At 45.1% G+C, this 22,211-nt stretch overlaps 1 protein-coding gene across 1 annotated transcript in view; it reads right to left on the bottom strand.

Moving 5' to 3' along the window:
* The window catches only part of YWHAQ (tyrosine 3-monooxygenase/tryptophan 5-monooxygenase activation protein theta), a 33,990-nt gene extending 14,145 nt beyond the window's left edge, over window positions 1-19,845 (bottom strand). The window contains exons 1-2 of the mRNA XM_021087862.1: window positions 19,691-19,845; window positions 18,938-19,295 (exon numbers count right to left, since the gene is read on the bottom strand). Coding sequence (XP_020943521.1) covers window positions 18,938-19,231 — 294 coding nt within the window. The 5' untranslated portion in view covers window positions 19,232-19,295; window positions 19,691-19,845. The remainder of the gene's footprint in view (window positions 1-18,937; window positions 19,296-19,690) is intronic.

The raw sequence follows: 22,211 nt of genomic DNA, 5'->3' as shown, positions 1-22,211 counted from the left end.
CTATAGTTTTATTTGCAGTTTTCTTTTCTTTTGGCCATGCCTATAGCATGCAGAATTTCCCGGGAAGGATTAAACCTGCACCACAGCAGTGACAATGCTCGATCCTCAAATTTATGAGCCACAAGGGAACTCCAGGTAGTTTTCTTAAAACAGTATGTTTATCTTTTACCATTTTCCTAGTGAGTTTTTTCCCTTCCTTGTATGTAGGGATACATGTTAATGATACTAGTTCACTCTCCAGATGTATCTCATATAACTTTTTGCACTTAAAGATTCTGTCTGGCAATAAAACTGCCACTTATTAAAAACACTTTTTTAAAGAATGAGAGTTGCAACATTTATTTAAGGTTCTCTCGTTTTTTTTTTTTTTTCCTTCCCGTTTTTGCCACAAAGGCAGTATGTGGGAATTCCTGGGCCAGGGAATGAACTTATGCTGCACTGTAGCAACCAGAGACAGAGTGGTGAGAACAAGGAGCCCCAAGCCGCTAGGCCAGAGGACTCCCTAAAAATATTTTTATTATATTAAATGAGATATAATATTACCAACCTTTCTCACCAATATGAGAAGTTAATGTCACCATTTGATTTTAGCACAAATAAAATATGTGGAGTTCCCTCTGTGGCTTGGTGGGTTAAGGACCTGACATTGTCTCTGTGAAGATGCAAGTTCCATCACTGGCCTCGATCAGTGGGTTAAGGATCCAGCACTGCTGTGAGCTGTGGTATAGGCTGCAGGTACTGTTTGGATCTGGTGTTGCAGTGGCTGTGGTGTGGGCTGGCAGCTGTAGCTCTGACTCAGTCCCTGGCCTGGAACTTCCATATGCTGTAGGTGTGGCCATAAAAAGAAGGAAAAAAAAAAAAAAGTAAAAAGAAAAGAAATACATGAAGAGAAGACTTTTAGTTGAAATACAAGCCTGAATGTTTACGTACTGCCTACCCGACCATATGAAATGGTAACGCATATTAAATGTTACCTGGCGAGTGGTACATCAGGTTAAAATACACAGACACACCCGATTCACCCTTAGTATGGAGCATTTAGAAATCTGTGACTCTTCACCTTAAAATAGATGGGTAGAAACATGGTATTCTGGTTGTGGCAACAGTGAAACTGAGTAGACTTTCCCTTCTAAAAATAATCAAAATGCTAAACAGAAATAATTAAAATAGAAGAAAAAACACAGCAGAGCTTTAAAGGAAGGGAGATATTCATGCGCCAGATAGGAAGATGCCTCAAAGAACACAAAGTAAAAATGTATCAAACAATGACAGTGGTGTGTAGGGGATAGGGACCCTAGAAAGGCTTTGTCCACCGCCACTGAGAAGTAGCAAAAAGCTATTTCCTGTGCTCTCTGGGGGCAGTGAGGGGGTATGTGTGGGTGGGTCGGGGGTGTAGTCTCCTAGGACAAACTGAAACAGAAACCTATGTTCTGCGCAGGCTCTAGTCCAAATCTTATTTCATACATGATGTGTGAATCCTCAAGCTGAAAATGTGTATAAAAGTGGGCCGAGGCTCAGTATATCCAGCAGAAACAAATCATCAAAACCACAGTGCAGGAGTTCCCGTTGTGGCCCAGCGGAAACGAGGAAACGAATCTGACTAGAAACCCTGAGGTTTCGGGTTCGATCCCTGGCCTGGCTCAGTGGGTTAAGGATCTAGTGTTGCTGTGAGCTGTGGTGTAGGCTGGCAGCTACAGCTCCAAGTCCACCTTTAGCCTGGGAACCTCCATATGCCGCGGGTGCGGCCCTGGAAAAGACAGAAAGACAAAAAAAACAACAAAACAAAAAACAAACTAATCAAAGGACAGATCCACCACAATGAGGGGTCAGCAACAAACAGATGGTTAGTACTCATAAACTTTAAAAATGAAAAAACGTGTCATAAAACATAAAAGAGAATCTTCTAAAGATATACATTTTAATATTTATGGATTAAATGCCCAGGACTGGCTTCAGAATAAGAGGTTGTATTGGGGGACGTAAACAAAACAGAATTCGTAATTGCTAGAGCAGGGTAATGCACATATGGGTGTTACAACAGCATACTCTTTATTTTTGTTTGAAGTTTTGAAAAAATTTCTTGCTAAAATAATAAACAGAAGCCCAGGGAAAGAACGGGATACAATCACTTTTTAAAAAGTAGCTTGGAGGTAGGGAGAGACAGAAGCGCTACTAGAATTAAAAAAAAAAAAAAAAAAATTAGTGACACAGAAGGAATACTTGAAGAAACTACTCAGAAAACAGAAGAACAAGATAAAAAAAATGTGCGGGTAAGCCAAAGAATGCAAACAGAAAGCGATGTCTAAGATACGGCATCTAATATAACATGCAATAGGAATTCCAGAGAGAAGAGAATGAGGAAGAGGTGTTACACAGAGATAACGGCTGAGACTCTCCCAGTTAATAGTATAAATAATCTTCAAAGTGGAAAAGCACACTAAATCCCACGCAAAATAAAATAAAAATAAATTCATACCTAGACCATCATGGTAAAATTGCAGAATGTCAAAGACAAATAAATTCTTAAAAGCAACCAGAGAAATGACACGTTACCTATAAAGGAAGAAACAACAGTATGACTGACAGTTGATTTTTCATCAGAAAACAATCCAGGAAGTATCTTAAAGTGCTGAGAAAGACAACTGTCAGCTAGAATTCCATAACCAATTAAAGACATTTCCAAAGACAGAAGTTCCAACTAAGACCTTTACTGGAAGAACCAACCTTTTTCGAGTGGGAAGGAAGAAGTAAGGGAATAAAAGAGAGGGCACCAAGTAGAGTAATTATGGCCACTAACATACTGAGTAACTGGAAAGTTCCTGGTCTTACTCTACGAAAACACTCTTCCAGAACTCTAACGACAGAGTCATCATAAGATGCCGAATAACAATACCTGTGTGACCCTCATGTTTGCAGAGGACAGTTTTCCAGATTATTTAGGGCAAAAGTTCTTTTATATTAAGTAGGGCAAAAAATTAAGTTGGCTATTAAATGACATTATTTTCCAACCCTCTTTTAGAGGATTATCTAAATTTCTGAAGACAGTGAATGCGTTCCCCCCTCTAATCCAGCAAAAAACGTCTGCCTTTAAGACTACACTTTCTGAAATATGACAACTCTGATAATGCCACCTTCTACTGTTTCTATCCAATCTACTATGTTTCATTAGAATCATCATGGATCTCAAATATCTGAACAGCTCACCATCCATGTTAAGGTCACTGCCAAGATGTGGGTTTATTTTAGATATTTACTGGCACGACTTTCATCAATACTTACATGCAGCTGACTCACAAATCTGCCCTCTACCTAGTTGGGAGTTTACTTTTGCAGCTTATACGTCAGTTTATTCTTCTGTAAAACAGAGCTAAAGGCCAGGCTAAAGGACAATACAGATTGCTTAAGAGCACTGCTCGGCACATGAATCTCAATCGCCATGCACCGCCACACAGATCCTTCTCTTTTTTTTTTGTCTTTTTGCTATTTCTTTGGGCCGCTCCCGCGGCATATGGAGGTTCCCAGGCTAGGGGTCTAATTGGAGCTGTAGCCACTGGCCTACGCCTGAGCCATAGCAACGCGGGATCTGAGCCGCGTCTGCAGCCTACACCACAGCTCTCGGCAACACCAGATCCTTAACTCACTGAGCAAGGGCAGGGACCGAACCCGCAACCTCATGGTTCCTAGTCGGATTCGTTAACCACTGCGCCACGACGGGAACTCCCAGATCCTTCTCTTAAGCACCAGGCCAAGTGCTCCTATTTCTATTTACTGACATCTGGATAGGCCATGGGGGCTTTAAACTTTATTCATCCAAAACATATCAATTTTGTGGGGGGTGGGGCATGCACCCACAACATATGGAAGTTCCCCGGGGCCAGGGACTGAATCCGAGCCGAAGTTGCGACCTGCAACACAGCTGCAGCAATGCTGGATCCTTAACCCAAGGCACCAGGCCAAGAACGGAACCTGTGCCACCAGAGAGACAACACCAGGTCCTTAAACCACTGTGCCACAGCAGGAACTCCTAAAAACATAGGAAATCTGCCTTCCTAACACAATCCGCTGTTGATTCTCCAATCAGAAAGAACAGTGAGGGGCATGAAAACAGAAAAGGGACACAGACACCGAAGGAAGAGGATCCAATACAGTCATAATCAAGACGTTGCTTATATGGAAGGCTGACGACATTCACTGTACTACACCACACATGAGGGACTTGAGCCTTTGCAGATTCTGGTATCCACGGGGTTCCTGGAATCAATCCCCCTTGGATCCTTAAGGCATGACTCTCTAGTTTAGGGGAGTGTGAATTAATCATTCAACCCGCCGATCAGTCCAGGTCCTACCCTGAGATGATGGCCATTAAATCCTCCCATTTCCCTTGTTACAATGCCACAGTTGCTAAGCAACTTCCTGACTGTGACTCGATTCCTATGTGAGTCTATCTGCCTCTCGAATGAGAACTTACTGGTCCTGCCAACCTAAGTATTTCAATCTTCATGCTAGTTATTTCTCACTGTAAATGGGTAATATTCTTGGTTATATATATATATCAATCACATGAATTTGATTATTGGGGTCTATCCCTGAACATGGCTCCACCCTGTAACTTGCATAAACTTAGGTAATGCAATCCCTCCCTCCACTCCATCCACAACCCCAGCCTCTCTGTAGTGTTACATGGCTGAGTATTCTGATTCATTTGGAAATACGAATACCTACTAGACCTCAATATGCCAACAGGAATAAATGTATTTCCAAACCTGTTTTTTCCACTAATTATCCCACCATCCTCCTACCTCCTAGCCACCCAGGATTATCAGCACAACCTTTGATTTTTTTCACTCTCCATTTCCCATCCTACCCCCAGTTAAGCACTATTGACTGTACCTCTGTACCAGTATTTTATCTATCCTCTCCGTCTCATTCCTATTTTTATAACCCAGAATTAACCATATCATTTCACTTCAACTAATCCAATAACCTAACTGATCTACGAGGTTTTAGACCTCTTTCCATAATCCATCTTATATGCTGCTACAAGATTAACCATAAATTCCATTGTAGACCTGTTAATCCCCTGCTCCAAAAATCCCAATGGCCTGTTAAAGAATGAACTTAAAGCCTAGCACTCACAGGTCCTTCAGGATTAGACTCTGAACCTAGAGTTTCCCACTAATATAAGTGATAGAGAGGTACTGACCCCTTAGCCATCACCACGCAGGGGGAAGCTGAGGATTACTATGCGGTGTTACTGGACATTCATGTCTCCAATTTCTATATACTAAAATCTAAACAGATCTGGAACATACACTCATGAATGTGAACTGTGCCTTCCTCGGCTAAAGGGTGTAGACTAAAAACCACCTTGTAAGGGGGGGTGGGGAGTGGGAGGGACTAGCAGTCTGGGGTTAGCAGAGGCAAACTACTGCATCTGGAATGGATAAGCAATGAGATTCTGCTGTATAGCCCAAGGCACTATATCTCATCACTTGTGATGGAAGATAACATGAAACGAAGAATGTGTATACACACACACACACACACACATATATACATACATACATACATACATAATACATAAATAAAACTGGGTCACTTTACTGTACAGCAGAAATTGACAGAACATTGTAAATCAACTTTAATAAAAAAATAGAAGAAGGGAGTTCCCGTCGTGGCGCAGTGGTTAACGAATCCGACTAGGAACCATGAGGTTGCGGGTTCGGTCCCTGCCCTTGCTCAGTGGGTTAATGATCCGGCGTTGCCGTGAGCTGTGGTGTAGGTTGCAGATGCGGCTCAGATTCCGCGTTGCTGTGGCTCTGGCTTAGGCCGGTGGCTACAGCTCCGATTCAACCCCTAGCCTGGGAACCTCCATATGCTGTCAAGTGCAGCCCTTAAAAGCAAAAAAAAAAAAAAAAAACCAAAACCAAAAAAATAAAACCCACCTTGTACAGAAAGTGTTCAAACTTTTGAGATATGGGTCTAAAAGTAACAAAAGACCTAAAACCCAACACTGGCCAAAATGTGTCAAAGTAGTAAGTCAAAATGATTACGAATTAATGGGTCAGGATGAGCTGCCATCATGATCCGAGAAAGTAACATGGCTTCCTCAGGCCCAGCATGCGCTACTGCAGTTATAATGTAGGTAAAAACAGGCCGGAGTAGTCCATGCAGTCAAGCAGCCAATTATTTTTACTGGCAAAAGGAAATAAGGAGCTAAAACTCAGAAGATAAACAGGCAAAGGCGAAGGGGAGGAAACAGATAAAAAGAACTCAAGGTTCTCCACAAAAAGAAAAACCTTTAACAGAAAGAGAAAAAGTTTACCTATGTCCCCATCCCCAAGCATTTCCAAACTCTTTTTCCTGGATCCTGTCTAGCCACCACCGTCCCATGACTTAGGCAAAATCATCACCAATGCCGTAGCACTGCTTTCAACATCTGCTGTTGCACAGTAGCGCTTTTTAGGGCCGCTTTTGTGAGCATAATACACCCGTCTCTCCTTCCCTAAACAATCAGCACTTAAAAAACAAAAACAATAAAAATGCTCTCTTGTATAACAACGTTCACCCCTATCTTCAACCCAGCCACGACGCTGTTTACGACTTCACTGGGGAAGACACATAACGAAGTTTCAGCCTCTGACAAATAATGGGGTGTGTATAAAACGGCAACGTGTCAACACTACAGAGAATCATGGTCTTTATCTCCTCCTTTCACCGAAGCAGCCAAGCCCACTCCAGATATCCTTAGAAACAAATATAATGTCCAGCCCTTTGTCACTGGCCTGCTATAGCTCCACTTTTTAGCAGCTGGATCCTGAGTGGCCATAACAGCAAGCTATCCCTCCTGCTCAAGGATTCCCAACTCTCTAGCCAAGATATAAAGGTTTGAAAGGACAGTTCGACACCTACACTGGTAACAGCCATATTGTTTTACAAATTTGCCAATCTGCATAAAAAACAATTACACACACAAAACTACAATTTACCAACATTTACAGATCAGTGCTACCAAAAGAAGCAAGGCAAGTATCAATGTGCCTCCTTCCCCTTGGAGAACTTGCAATTTACTAGTATACAGAAACTACATCAGCCGTTAGCTGCTGCCATTCGCAAAGCAGAACCAGACAAAACAAAATAACAGAACAAGGAGCCAAATCTGGAGTTTCCGTCGTGGTTCAGGGGTTAACAAATTCAATTAGGAACCATGAGGTTTTGGGTTCGATCCCTGGCCTCGCTCAGTGGGTTCAGGATCTGGCGTTGCCATGATCTGTGGTGTAGGTTGGTCGCAGACGCGGCTTGGATCCTGAGTTGCTGCGGCTCTGGCAAAGGCCGGCAGCTACAGCTCCGATTAGACCCCTAGCCTGGGAATCTCCATGTGCCAAGGGAGTGGCCCTAGACAAAGGCAAAAAGACAAAAAAAAAAAAAAAAAAAAAAAAAAAAAAAAGCCAAATCTTAGTTTGGTCATTAAGTAATCCACCTAGACAGACATCCTGATACTTAATGACCAAACTAAGATCTGACTGCCTTGCTAGCTTAGTATGTGGGTCAAGTTTTTGCTATATCCTAGGAAAACTACTAAATATAGATACCAGCAAAGGTACCACTGTACTTGTATCTGAGCTTTGTCTTTTTAAAGTCTATGACATATTGAATTAAGCCATTTCTACATTATGGAAATTACACACTTCTTTGCAGGTGAATTTTTTCCATCTATGGCTAACCAATGTCACATATATTTATCTTTGCAGCTGTACTATATACAACCCTACAGTCTAGCCTTTAGTCTACCTTTAGAGCTGTTACAGCACATTAAGGGGAGAAGAGAGTCAACAAATTTAAAAGGCCATAGTAAGAAAATAATTCTGCATCTGCAACTAAACTTATCTAGGTTACTGATTATATTCAACTAATCTACTAGGTATAGCACAAAAAAATAACCCTGAAAAATAAAGCAGTGCTTCCCAGTATGCAGATGAGAAAGATTCAGTCCTTGTTCATTGCACCCTTAAAGCTTTATCAATGCTGATCTGAACTAGATCCAGCCGCAAAGGAACTCAGGACACTGATAAATTCTAGATAATACAGAACTAGATGAAAATAGTGTATTACTATAATGACCCATCCTTACACAAGGGAGAGATTTTAGAGCAAAGGGAGAAGTACACAACACAGGACAGAGGCACAGGCAGTTCTGTGTGGCTGGAACATGGGAGAAACACTGAAAAAGGAAGCTAAAGGGAAAGGCTAGAAGGTCTCATAAAGGTGGTAATGGTCTCAAAATTCTTTTAAGTCTTAATCATTTTCTCTCTCCCTGATCCAAGTCTTTTTAAGCAGTTGTCAGTAAATAGTAAGAGATAAAAGGAAAACAGCTCCAGCTGCAGAGCATGGACTTACAAAGCCCCGATTCTCCTCCACATCCATGTAAGAAAGAATTCAGAGAAAGATGAGGTGATCTCAGAAGTATAGGGTCTATAAAGGAAGGCTTTACAATGAAAGGCAGTGGGAACAGGAAGAACACTATTCTAGAAGAGCTGAATTTGAGGTCACAGATAACTGGCTGCATAATTAAATCAACTTGCCTCAGTTTCCTTACAGGCAAAACACAGGTCTCTCCTACTCATAACTGCACTTGGGATGAAGAAAGGAAACAAGTCTGAAAGCATCAATGAGCTGTAATCTGTAACTGATTACGGGAACAAGTGCAGTGGGACCTAAATTACATCTTGTAGGACAGGTGTGATTTCAACGTCTACAAGTGGGAGATGGAAGGCTTTCCCAGCAGGAAGAGCAGTGAGTAGAGGGATTGGAAACAGACTATGGAGTGCCCTGGGCAAGCAGTTTGGCTAGAGCGTAAAGACGGAGTAATCACAAGTTTTCCTTAAGAGAACCACTTGTTTTTTTTTTTTGGTCTTTTTGCTATTTCTTGGGCTGCTCCGGCGGCATATGGAGGTTCCCAGGCTAGGGGTCCAATCGGAGCTGTAGCCACCGGCCTACGCCAGAGCCACAGCAACGCGGAATCCGAGCCGCGTCTGCAACCTACACCACAGCTCACGGCAACGCCGGATCGTTAACCCACTGAGCAAGGGCAGGGACCGAACCCGCAACCTCATGGTTCCTAGTCGGATTCGTTAACCACTGCGCCACGATGGGAACTCCCCACTTGTTATTTTTCCCCTAAGTTGAGAATTTCATGTCAAGGATGTATGAACATTTCAACAAACGGTGCTGGGACAACTGGACAGCCACATAAAACAAGTGAAGGTTAGGCGTTCCCTGTTCCCTTCGTGGCTTAGCCGTTAATGAACCAGGGCTAAGATCCATGAGGATTCGGGTTCAATCCCTGGCCTCGCTCCGTGGTTAAGGATCCGGCGTTGTTGTGAGCTCTGGTGTAGGTGGCAGACGAGGCTCAGATCCCGTGTTGCTGTGTCTGTGGCGTAGGCTGGTTGCTACAGCTTTGGTTAGACCCCCTAGCCAGGGAACTTCCACATGCTGCAGGTGTGGCCCTAAGAAGTAAAAAGAAAAAAAAGAAAAAAATGAAGTTTGGACCCCTTCTTCACATTATATACAAAAATTAACTCAAAATGGACCAAAAATCCAAATGTAAGAATTAAGATGATAAAATGCCTAGATGAGAACACAGGTGTAACTAACTCTTCATGCCCTTGGATTAGTAATGGTTTCTTAAATATTACAAGAGCACAAACCTAAGACAAAAAGAACATCGGGCCTCATCAAAACTAACCACTTTTGTGTTTCAAAGGGCACGATCAAGAAAATAAAAAATAACCTACAGTAGTTCACTTGTGGCACAGCAAGTTAAGGATTCAGTGTTGTCACTGCAGTGACTTGGGCCGGATTCCTGGCCTCAGGAACTTCCATGTTGCCAGTAGGGAGGGGAGTGGCGGGGGCAGGCGTAGGGGGAAGGGGAATGGAGGGAAGGGAAGGGAAGACAACCCAGAACAGGAGGAAATATTTGTAAATCAAAGAAAGCTCTGATAAAGGTCCAATATCCAGAATATATACAAAGAACTATTACAACTCAATAAAAGACAGTCTAATTAAAACATGAGCAAAGGATTTCAATCGACACTTCTCCAAAAACATACAAATGGCCAATAAGCACATAAAAACATGTTCAGCATACATTAATCATGTTGGAGATGCAAAAGCAGTGAGACACCACTTCACATCCCCTAGGACTGCTGGTGAGGATGTAGATACTGGAACTCTAATTCACTGCTGGTGGAAATTTAAAATGGTGCAAGTCGTTTAGAAGACTGTGGCAGTTTCTCAAATGGTTAGCAGTAACCTTCTTAATTTTTTATTTACTTTTTTGTCTGTCTTTTTTAGGGCTACACCCAGGGCATATGGAGGGTCCCAGGCTAGGGGATCAAAGCAGAGCTGTAGCCACTGGCCTACAGCACAGCCACGGCAACACCAGATTTGAGCTGGGTCTGTGACCTACACTACAGCTCATGGTAATACCAGATCCTTAACCCACTGAGCAAGGCCAAGGATCGAGCCTGCATCCTCATGGATGCTAGTAAGATTCATTTCCGCTGAGCCATGACAGGAACTCCTATTTATTTTTTCTTTTTACACCCATGGATTATCCTCCGCCAGGGACTAAATCTGAGCCACAGCTGCAACCTATACAGCAGCTGTGTTAACACTGTAACCCACTGTGCCGGGCTGGGGATAGAGCCTGCACCTACATGGTGATCCGAGCCACTGCAGCTGGATTCTTAACTGCTGTGCCACAGTGGGAACTCCTAAATAGTCACCATTTGACCCAGGTATATACGTTAAGTGAAATGAAAACATGTCCATATAAAAACAGGTACACAAAGGCTTATAGCAGCATTTATCGCAGACATTATTTGTGGAAGCAACACAAATGACCAACAGAAGGACAAGATGCAATCTGATACATGCTACAACATGAGTAAGCCCTTAAGCATGATGCTAAGTGAAATAAGCCAAATACAAAGGGACACTTATACGCAGACTTACTAGAATAGTCAAATTCAGAGACGGAGAGTAGGAGGGTGGTTTACAGGAGTTTGGGGAGGGGAAACTGGGAGTTATAATTAATGGGTACAGTGTTTCAGTTTACACGATGATTCTAGAGATGCACGGTAGTGATGGCTGCACAGTATGAACCACACAATCACAAATGGCTAAGGTGGTTTTATGGTCCATTTTACCACAACTTAAGAAACAATTTCATTTTAAAACAAGAAGAAATGAAGTACTGATACATGCTACAACATGCATGAACCTTCAAAACACTACATCAAGTGAAAGAAGTCAGATGCAAAAGGCCACATACTGTATGATTCAATTTAAATGAAATGCCCAGAACAGGGAAATCTATGGACAGAAATTAGGTTACTGTTCGTCTGGGACTGGGATAAGGGATATCCACTTTCCTACTGATGGATTGCTTTCAGTTTTCTCTTCTTAGAATAAAGCTGCTATCATCATTTTTTTTTGGCTATAATCATTCTTGTGCAGGCCTTTTCCTGTGTAAATACCTAAGCGTGGGATTTCGGGGGGGGGGGGATTTTTTTTCCTTTTCCTTTTTTGGCTGCCCCCACGGTATACAGAGTTCCTGGGCCAGGCATCAGATCCCAGTGGCAGTTGCAACCTACACTGTGCAATGCTGGAACCCTGACCCACTGTGCTAGGCCAGGGATCAAACCTGTGCCCCAGTGTTCCAGAGACGCCACCAATCCCTTTGTGCAACAGCGGGAACTCCAAGAAGAAAAAAATCTTTTTTTTTGTCTTTTTGCCATTTCTTGGGCCGCTCCCTCGGCACATGGAGGTTCCCGGGCTAGGGGTCGAATCGGAGCTGTAGCCACCGGCCTACACCAGCGCCACAGCAACGCGGGATCCCAGCTGAGTCTGTGACCTACACCACAGCTCATGGCAACGCCGGATCCTTAACCCACTGAGCGAGGCCAGGGATCGAACCCAAAACCTCATGGTTCCTAGTCGGATTTGTTAACCACTGCGCCACAACGGGAACTCCTAAAAAAAATTTTTATTTTTGTCTTTTTAGGGCTGCACCTGCGGCATGTGGAGGTTCCCAGGTCAGTAGTGGAATTGGAGCTGTAGCCTCCGGCCTACGCCAGAGGCACAGCAACACTAGATCCAAGCCACGTCTTCAACTTACACCACAGCTCTTGGCAATGCCGGATTCTTAACCCACTGCGCAAGGCCAGGGATTGAACCTGCAACCTCATGGTTCCCAGTTGGATTCGCTTCCACTGCTCCACAATGGGAACTCTAGTACTTTTCTTTTCTTCACATCTTTTAAACGATGCCTCTCCACCATCCCTCCTTGATACTTAGAAAGTCAATGGTAGAAAGATATTTTCTGTTATTACTATGAAAGAACTAGGGCTAAATACAAAAGTTGGTATTGATAAACATCATGAAAGAATAAACATCCACATAATCCAGCAGACTTCCCAACTGTCGAGCACCTTGAGTTAACTAACCCTGTGCTATGGTGTCATTTTATGACTGAAATTGCATGAGACTTAAAATTACATGCACTGCTGAGCAAGGAGGCAAAATTTCAACACTTTCAGTCACTATATTTTTGTTAACCTCAAACAACGGTCTGTGCTGGAGAGGGGAGGGAAATGGCCATTCTCACCCACCACCGGAGATGGCATAAACCCCCAGACTTCTCAGAACGCTCTTGGGCAGGGAGATGCTTATCTTCTGAACTGGAAATATCACCTCCAAAAACTTAACCTAAGGAACTACAACAGAAAGCATGCAACAAGGATATTCTTCCCCGTGTTATTAATAACAGAGAAGTATTGTTTCCAACCTAAATGTTCAATAGGGCATTAGGATAATTAAGCAACATCCAAATGACACACACGTTAAAAGTCTGGAACCACACATACCAAACTATTAACGGCAATCATGAAAGTGAGGGAATATTTGCTGTTCATCAATTTTAATTGCCTCTTCCTAAATAAACTTCACTATAATTTCAGCTGTATCCTTTTTCTCTGTGCCAGGGCCTTAGAACTAACCCTTGAGGTGGAAGTTTGACAAGGAAAAAAATATGAAGTCTAGACAAAGGGTTCTGACAAGATGCCAACACATTAAGAAGAACCCAAAGGACAGGTGTAATTCAGGACAACATAGCATGTTGATGTAGGACCTAAGCCAGGGTTCTCCACTTGCCATTACTGACACTTTGAGCCGGGTAATTCTCTGCTGTGGGGGATTCTCCTATGCATTATCCTGAGCAGCATTCAGGCTTCTGCCCCCCATAAGTTACCATTTAATAGCACTTCCCCACTCCCACTGCAGTCTTAAAAACCAAAAACTGCCTCCAGAATTGGCCAAATGTCCCCTGGCAAAAGTAAATTCACGGTGGCTGAGAACCACTCATCAAACCTTATACTTATATGCCTGTATGTACAATATTCCATTCCATTTCACTCTACAAAACAACTCTTGGCTTCAAGGAGCTTACACTCTAAAGGCAAAAAAAAAAAAAAAAATCAAAAAGTCAAATTTTACTTCATATAAGGAAGGCTTCAAAATTACAGATTAAGGAAGTTCTGTCCACCAAAGATGTATCTTCCTGCCCTCCTAACTTTCAAATATAATGGCTTATATTTATTAAACCAACTCCTCAAAACACTGCGATCTTCAGTTAGCTACTAGGTTATCTGAGGCCAAATGGGTTTCATTTAATTTCATCTAAAGCCGCACTACCTGGATTCAAACCCCTGCTCTACATTCACCAACTCTGTGATACTGACCAAGTTACTTACCTTTTCTCAACTTTAAAGCAGAAATAATGCTATCAACCTAACTGAAGGGAACGCAGAATATAGCAAGTGCTTGAAACAGTGACAGTATGTAGTAAATGCCCAATAAACCTCAGCTATTAGCTACTATTGTAATGACAAGCCCATAGAGGCAAGCTTCATCATCACCAACTGAAAGGAAACAGAGGCTCAGAGAAAACTGCTTGTAGTCACAAAATCATAAGGTTATGGAGCAATGATTCAAAAAGTCTCTCTTGATTCCAGAGCCCACAATTTTCCCATTATGTCAAGAAGATTGCATTAAGGTTCATTACTATCAAGAACAACCTATTAGAGTTCTTTGGTGGTCCAGCACTTAAAGGATCTGGTGTTGTCGCTGCTGTGGCGTGGGTTCCATCCCTGGCCGGGAATTTCCATGTGCCACAGAAACAGCCCCAAAATAAACAGAATGAATAAACTAAAAAGAGCAGGAGTTCCCACCGTGGCGCGGTGGTTAATGAATCCGACTAGGAATCATGAGGTTGTGGGTTCCGTCCCTGGCCTCGCTCAGTGGGTTAAGGATCCGGCATTGCCGTGAGCTGTGGTGTAGGCTGGTGGCTACAGCTCTGATTCAACCCCTAGCCTGGGAACCTCCATATGCCGCGGGAGCAGCCCTAGAAAAGGCAAAAAGACAAAAAAAAAAAAGTCTTACCTCAAAATAATCACCACTAGACCTTTTCATTCAAAGATTAACTTAGAACACAACTAAATGCAAGCACATTACTGAATTAAGGTTATAGGGCTTTTGCACACCAGAGACAACTTTCAGTTTCTACATACAAAAACCGTTTACACATCATACTACAGCAACCTACTGAAATCGGTCTAAGACGACCATCAACACACAAGAATCACATGGGGTGGTCTGAGACAGAGGTGACCTTCTCGTATGTTACATTCTCCAAGAAAGGTCACAGACTTCGTAAATGCTATTTGTTCCCAAGTCCCAGAAGGCCTGTGTGGACCCCTTTCATTTCTTCCATTTGCCCTTATCCCCACACCAAAGTTCTTAATGACTCTTAAATGCCTTATGCATGTTTTAACCACTGCCCAGATACCATACAATTTGCCAGTCTTTCGCACTTGACTCTGCTGCTTCGAGCACCTCTTGTTTGGATCGCCAAGAACGCCTGCATTACCACCTCCTAAAAACACTGCACTGAAGTCGTCAAGTTTTTCAACATTTTTCAAAACGACCGACGTGTTCTTTTACCTGGACTTTAAAAACTACTCATTTTGGAGTTGGCAGTCAGGGCACAGGGTAGAAGGACTGGGACCACATAACTTTATAGTCCCAAGACACTGGAACTAGGAGAGACTTAGAAACTCTAGCCCAACCCTCTGGTTTTACAATGAGGGGCAGAGATAACTTGGCTCTATCTTCTTTAACTTTCTCTCAGAGTCTTAACAAGTTTGGTCTTGTTAATTTCTTTTGCTCTAGTTTAATTACTTATTTGGATTTTAACTTTTGTTTACTGACTCCCCTATTTAGTACTCTCTCAATACAGTAATTATCAGAAAAAGGGTTAGGAGTTGTCCACCATGTTTGAGTAAATAGTCCAAATAATTCCATCCCCAACCTACTCTATGAAAAGGAAAGAGGCTGAAATCTCTGCTATTTTAGACCAAAATTTTGCCTATCCTCTATGATACTCTTTTATTAGCCTCCTACAAGTCAGTGTCATCGACTTCCTTCACACCAAATTCTCCTTCCTGTTTGCCAAAGGGGGGGAAAAGAGAAAACCCAATTTTAGTACGCATGTGCAGCAACTTTATTATTTATTTTTGGTCTTTTTGGGGTAGCACCCTCGCCATAGGGAAGTTCCCAGGCTAGGGGTCAAAATGGAGCTGTAAATAAATAAATAAAAATAATTTTTGTTTTGTTTTGTTTTTGCTTTTTTAGGGCTGCCCCTGTGGCACGTGGAAGTTTCCAGGCTTGCAGCTGAATCAAAGCTGCAGCTCCTGGCCTACACCACAGCCACGCCAGATCTGAGCCGCATGTGCGACCTACACCGCAGCTCACGGCAAGGCCGGATCCTTAACCTACTCAGTGAGGTCCTCATGGATTCTAGCCAGGTTTGGTACTGCAGAGCCACAACGGGAACTCCCGTGATCAGCAACTTTAGAGTTCATGCTTCCTTCCCCAATATTTTGATACACTTTTACCGAATCACTAATTTACCAAGTACCAGAATCTCGTTCACTAGTCTATCACGTCATCTATTTTTTTTTTTTTTTTTGTCTTTTTTTGCCTTTTATAGGGCCGCTACTATGGCATATGGAGGTTCCCAGGCTAGGGGTCCAATTGGAGCTGTAGCCACCGGCCTACGCCACAGCCACAGCAACACAGGATCTGTGCTGCATCTGTGACCTACACCATAGCTCACGGCACCGCTGGATCCTTCACCCACTGAGCAAGGCCAGGGATCGAACCCACAACCTCATGGTTCCTAGTCAGATTCGTTAACCACTGCGCCATGACGGGAACTCCTATCGCGTCATCTATTACAGACTAACAATTAGTTCAGGTTACAAACTAATAACTGGCACTCAAACCAGACATTCTAGATGCTGTTACCTGCACACCATTCAAAACTCTTCCCTGTTTTCCCACTGTCCATCAACTGAGGAAAACTTCCCTCCGACACTGTCTTAAAAACTACAGTTTCTATCTTCGTCTACAGGCTTCTTTCCTGTAACAAGAGCTGAATCTACACATATTCTGCTCTTCACACCGAAACCTTCCTCCAAGAATCAGGCCCATCCTGAGGTCCTCCCGCCTGGAATACTGACACCACCCCTCCCGACCGCCTCCCTCGCGGCTCCTTTCCAAAGCTGCTCTGTGTGAAGCCTTCCTGAAGTTTCTGTCTCCTGCGACCGCCACAGCATTTCTGCATCACCAGCTTATGGGAATTACACATTATTTACACTTGGACATTCCTCACATGCACTTCTTACTATAAATTATCGAAGGACAAAATCTATGGTTCTCAGCTTTGCTCCCCCCCGTGTTAGCACAGTGCCTGCCTTGTCCGTGCTAACCTCTCAAATGGAGGTGCCAACTTAAAGACAGGCTTTCTCAGGATATTTTTGGTAGGTTTGGCCATTAAGTCATAACTTAGTTTCTTCAGCCATTTTACCAATAAAAATATTTTACTTATATTTTGGTGTCTAATTAATCTAGTCTTTTATTTCACTTAGTGAGCGTGTGTGTGTACACATATGAATATTTCATATAAACCTGTCCTAATTGCAGCGGTTCTCTTCCGCTGAAATGATGTCCGAGAAAAGTCTCCTGAATATACTTGGTCTCTCAAGTCGCTTTTCGAGTAAGCAAACTCTCCTCCACTCATGCCATCAAAAAAACGAAAATTTGTAAGAGCCACAAAAATAAAACAAATATTCCCGGCTACCTTGCTAGAGAATAGCAAAAATTCTGTGGTACTCCTGGATTGCTGCAGGGTAAGTAACAAAGTGCAAAGTAAAGACAGAATAGAAAAAGATGGAAATATGCTGTGGGAGTGCCCCAAAGTAACACGGACCTAAAAAAGCTTGTCCTTGACACAGGCATCCTGATGCATCTTCCTTGACAACAGAGAAGATGCTCTCAAGAGCCATTACCATACGCACTGAAGCCCACCACCACTTTCAAGACAGCAAAATTTTTTTGAATATAAGCAATTCAGGGCAGAAAGTTTCTCTGAGTGCCTCCTTTACAGCAGGCAGGGAATGGCAGCTAAGACATAGATGACCCTAAAATCTCACCCACATAAAGCCAATAACCTCAACAGAAGTTTCCTCCACTCTGTACACTCTCTGCATTGCTTTCTTTGCCCCTTTACCAGCTTTCTCCACCAGCCACGATTTTGTTCAGATCATCTGCTATTGGTGTTGAAAAAATAGGTGAAAGGAAAAAAAAAAACAACAAAAAACAAACCTCCTGCCCCACCAATTCGATGGGGCAAGGAAGAGAAGATTGGGACAAGAGGAATGTCCCCCTCTATTCCATCTTGAAATATCGCCAATCTAGCATGACTGTCTTTCAAAGGCCACCTAAAATACTACATGGAACGAATACATCAAAAATCGCCAAGGCCCCCTGTAAACGTGGCCCATAAGAAAAGAGGCAAATGCATCAGATGTTTCATTATTTTATTAGTAGAAATGACTCTTTGCAGTATCAAAACACTTAAAAACACTCCAGAAGATAATGCTGGCATTGAGATTTTAAAAACTTATCTTACCGATCGAAAGACCCATACAATGACAAAGCTAAAAACGTTCTCTCTCACTAATAAGAGTGAATCACAGCAGGCACCCTACTCCACCCAACAGCCACCCACGCTAAGACTGGACAGTTCAAAACCTGCAAAGTCCTCCTTGCCTCCTCCACACCAGATACGAATTCACTTCAACACATTCGTGTTTCAGCGTAGCTATGTCATAGCAAGGAAACGCTGTCAGGTACTGAAATTTGGCAGGACATTCGATTTAGCGGTGCTCTTTTCACTTTTACCAAATTCCCCCCTTTCCCCGTTTTTAACAAGGAAAAAGCTCAACAGATACTCTTGCTTGAAAAATGAAGCACCCATTCAGATTTTCGTAAAGTTCCACGACTAGGTTTGGAAAGAAAACCAAGCCTTGCTCACACACGTATCGAACAGGAGCCCGGCACCTTCTTTCAAAGGAAGCCTGACGCCTATGAATTGATTAACTACATTTAAAGGGTTCCCAGGTTTCCTCTGTAAGCTTGAACACGATGCTCAGTCTTGTACAAACCCACTCGCGTGTTTCAAAGTTACAATGGTGGGGAAGCAACCCAGCATCTAAGAAAAACCTACTTACCACTGGGGCGGGGAGAAGCAGCTTCTGGATCTCAAGAACTGAAATAACACAGCGAGCAGGCCAAGGCTATAACCTCCTCAAACCCTCGACGTCGGCAGACAATCGGGAAAGGCCCGGCCCGACTCGGTCCCCGTGAAATTCTCAAGGGAGGGCCTTACACAAAGGGGCCCCGGCGCCCCGGGACGCACGGCTCCCCGGCTCCCGCCGCCCGGCCTCCCGCCCCCGGAGGGTCGCACACTCACCAGGACCGTGGTGCAGATGGACCGCAGCTCGGACTCCACTTTCTCCCGATAGTCCTTAATCAGCTGCAACTTCTTGTCGGAGGTGTCGGTCTTCTGCTCGATGCTCGAGATGACCCTCCAGGCGGACCTGCGGCCCCCGACCACGTTCTTGTAGGCCACCGAGAGCAGGTTGCGCTCCTCGTTGGACAGCTCGGCGCCCTGCTCCGTCACGGCCTTCATGCAGGTGGCCATGTCGTCGTAGCGCTCGGCCTGCTCGGCCAGCTTCGCCTTCTGGATCAGCTCCGTCTTCTCCATGGGGCCGGGGACAGGGCAGCGAGGGCGAGCACCGACCCGGACAGCGAGCAGGCGTGCGGCGGGCCTGCGGGAGGGCGGGGGCAGGAGGGCGGGGGCGGCGCCGTCAGACAATGCGCCCGCCGCCCGGCCGCCCGCCCGCGGCGCCTTTTGTCTGTCCCCGCACGCGCGGCCCAGTTGAATTTCCCTCCCCCGCCCACGCTCCCCACGGGGCGCCCGGGAGGCCCGGGGGGCGCCCGCCCAGGCGGCCCCGGGCGGGAGAAGGAGGAGGAGGAGGAAGGGCCGCTCCCGCGCCCGCCCGGCCCAAGATGGAAGCGGCCGTTGGCCCGCACCTTCCCGCCGGAGCCGCCCCTGAGGAGAGCGGCGTCGAGGCCAGCGGCCGCTCCCCCCGGGGCTGGCCTCCCGCCCGGCTCTCAGGCCCGGCCAGGCCCGAGGAAGGCCGGGGGCGACCCTGGCGCTCACCTTCACGTCTCCGCGGCCGCGGCGCGAGTCCCACCACTTTGATCGGCTTTTGGCTTTAGCCGAGGACCCTCCCGTCTCAGCCTACCTCGGAGCCGAGAGGCGGGCCGCCGCGCGGCTGCCCTCGCTCCCGCCGCCCAATGGCGCGCCGAGAGGTCCCCTAGGGTCCCGCCTCCCGCTCCGCCTCTGGCCAATGAGCACTGAGCGCGCGGAAGGGGGCGAAGGGGGCGGGGCGGGAGGGGAAGCGGAGGCTAGGAGGGTGGGTCGGCTTGGGCAAGTTCGGTTGGCTCGCAGGCTGCGGCTTCGGCCACGGGGTTTCCTCCAATTAGATCCAGGGTAAAAGGACGTCACTGTTGCCATGGCGATGCTGTTACCAACTCCCCTCATCCTCCCCGCCACCCCCAGCCCTCGTGGGTGCGGCACGGGAGCGGGCGGTTCGCACGACCTCTCCTGCAGTGGCCGGGTCTCCTGCTGCAGCACCGCTGCAGATGGGGCATTGCATCTTGTGGGCTAATTAATGCAGCTGCGGCTCTCCTGAGCCCCGGTGAGGTCGGGCCTGGGAGGGTGATACCATCGGCTGTTTGTTGCACAAATGCCTTTCTTTCCTCCACCTTCCTATTCGTGACAAACGTTTGAAGCTCAGTACACAGAACCCAGCCTTTAATGACGTTGCGATGGGGACTGCGAATTAGATATAATCCCATCCCCATTAAAGAGGAATTCGTTTCTGGAGAAAGCGGCTTAAGCAAGGGTCTTACACGAGAAATTCATTTTCAGACGGGTACCTAAACCCTGAAGTTCCCTTGGAAAATACCAAAAAAAAAGTCCAGACAGGTCTCTCTGGCGATGCCAGATGTTGCGATTTTCTTTAAAATGGGAAATGACATGATTAAGGATAATCTGAAGAAACACACTCTTCCCCCAACTGTTTTTATATTTCTTTTCAGCATTCCCAGGTCATGTGTCTAAATTCATATTTTTCCCATCATTGTGGTCTTACATGTACATGCTTTTTATTTTCTGGTATTAATTTTGAAAGGACGCTTGCAAAGCTCAACTTCCCTCTCTAGATGTTGACTTCTGACTTTCTCCTTGTGAACACCCTTCTGGCATGAGAATGATCTGCCCAAATGCCTTTTATCCAGGGTCATGGCTATCCCTTTCCTTTCGCTTCAAACTGGGCACTCCCCTCCAGCCACTCCCTTCTCTCCTGGCACTCCCTGAATAAGGTGCTGTCCTGAGTGTCTGGGCTCAGGCTACCATGATTCCAGGTCCAGCCCAACACAGGGAAAATGGATCATTGAAAGTGAAGAAAGCCACTGCTGAGAAAGAATTTCAGATTCCAAGTAGAGCCTGGAACAGACTTGAAGACTCTAGAATGGAAGATCTGAGGGCCAACAGATGGCCGGAGAAGGTTTGGACTTTCCAGAAATCTAAACTCCCTCCCAGCTGCCCCTCCCAGTCCTGACTCGCAAAGGTTGCTTTGTGCTTTGACCGACAGGAGAGGCCTGGGCTGGAAAGAGCTTGTGTGTGTCTTAAAGCAGAAATACCTTACTATGTTTCAGCATTTTAGTGGAGAGCCCTGCTGTTATTTCTGGAATCCCCGGGGCTGGATCCCCGGGGCTGGGCTGTAGACGGATGAGTGTTTATGGCCGTGTGGGCTGGGGTGGAGCCGAACACCAAGAAATCCCAGTGGAAAGAATTTGTATGTGGAAGGGCAGATAAAATGCTTTCTGTATGACCGGTGAATTTCAAGCTTACTGAAAGGAGAGACAGCCCAGGCAAGAGAAGGCAGTGGACGTGCACGGGGGTTGGAGACCCTTGAGCAGGACTGTCAGGGGACTAAGCTTCTGTGGCCGGAGGGACCGTAGGGGCAAGAACACTGATTCTTTGTCAGAAAGTCTGAGCTGTACTGCCATCTCCTCAGGTGACCTTGGGCAAGTTTTTGCTGCACTCGGTAACTCAGTCTCTAAAATTTCTGCTTTCATTCAATCATCAAATATTTATTGAGTACTAGCTCATACAGGTACAGTCATCTGCAATCACGGGCGAAAACTGCTAGGAAACCATGAAAAGGTTTCATACACTACGAAAAGGTAAAGTATTTTACGAGGGACCAGAGAGATATGTTAGATCTATTTCCTTCCCTCCTTTCTTTCTTTCTTTGTCTCTCTCTCTCTCCCTCCCTCCCTCTCTTTCTTTCTTTCTTCTTCTTCTTTTTTGTTTTAGGGCTGCACCGCAGCAGGTGGAATTTCCCAGGCGTACCAGATCCGAGCCATGTCTGCATCACAGCTCACGCCAACACCGGATCCTTAACCCACCGAACGGGGCCAAGGATTGAACCCGAGCCTAGTTGGGAGATAGTTGGATTTGTTATCTCTGAGCCTAATGGGAACTCCAGTAAGTTAAATCTGAAGTCCTCTGCCCCTGAAAGGAATCAGTCAAAGAACGTTAAAGCTCTGGGCACTTGACGCCCCTGGACACATAAAAAGCTAACACTTAGTGAGTGATTACCTGTGTCAAA

This window comes from Sus scrofa, chromosome 3, assembly GCF_000003025.6.
Source record: "Sus scrofa isolate TJ Tabasco breed Duroc chromosome 3, Sscrofa11.1, whole genome shotgun sequence".
Lineage (NCBI taxonomy): Eukaryota > Metazoa > Chordata > Mammalia > Artiodactyla > Suidae > Sus > Sus scrofa.
Note: the sequence above shows the minus strand (reverse complement) of the source record. Positions and strands in the feature narration are given on the sequence as shown.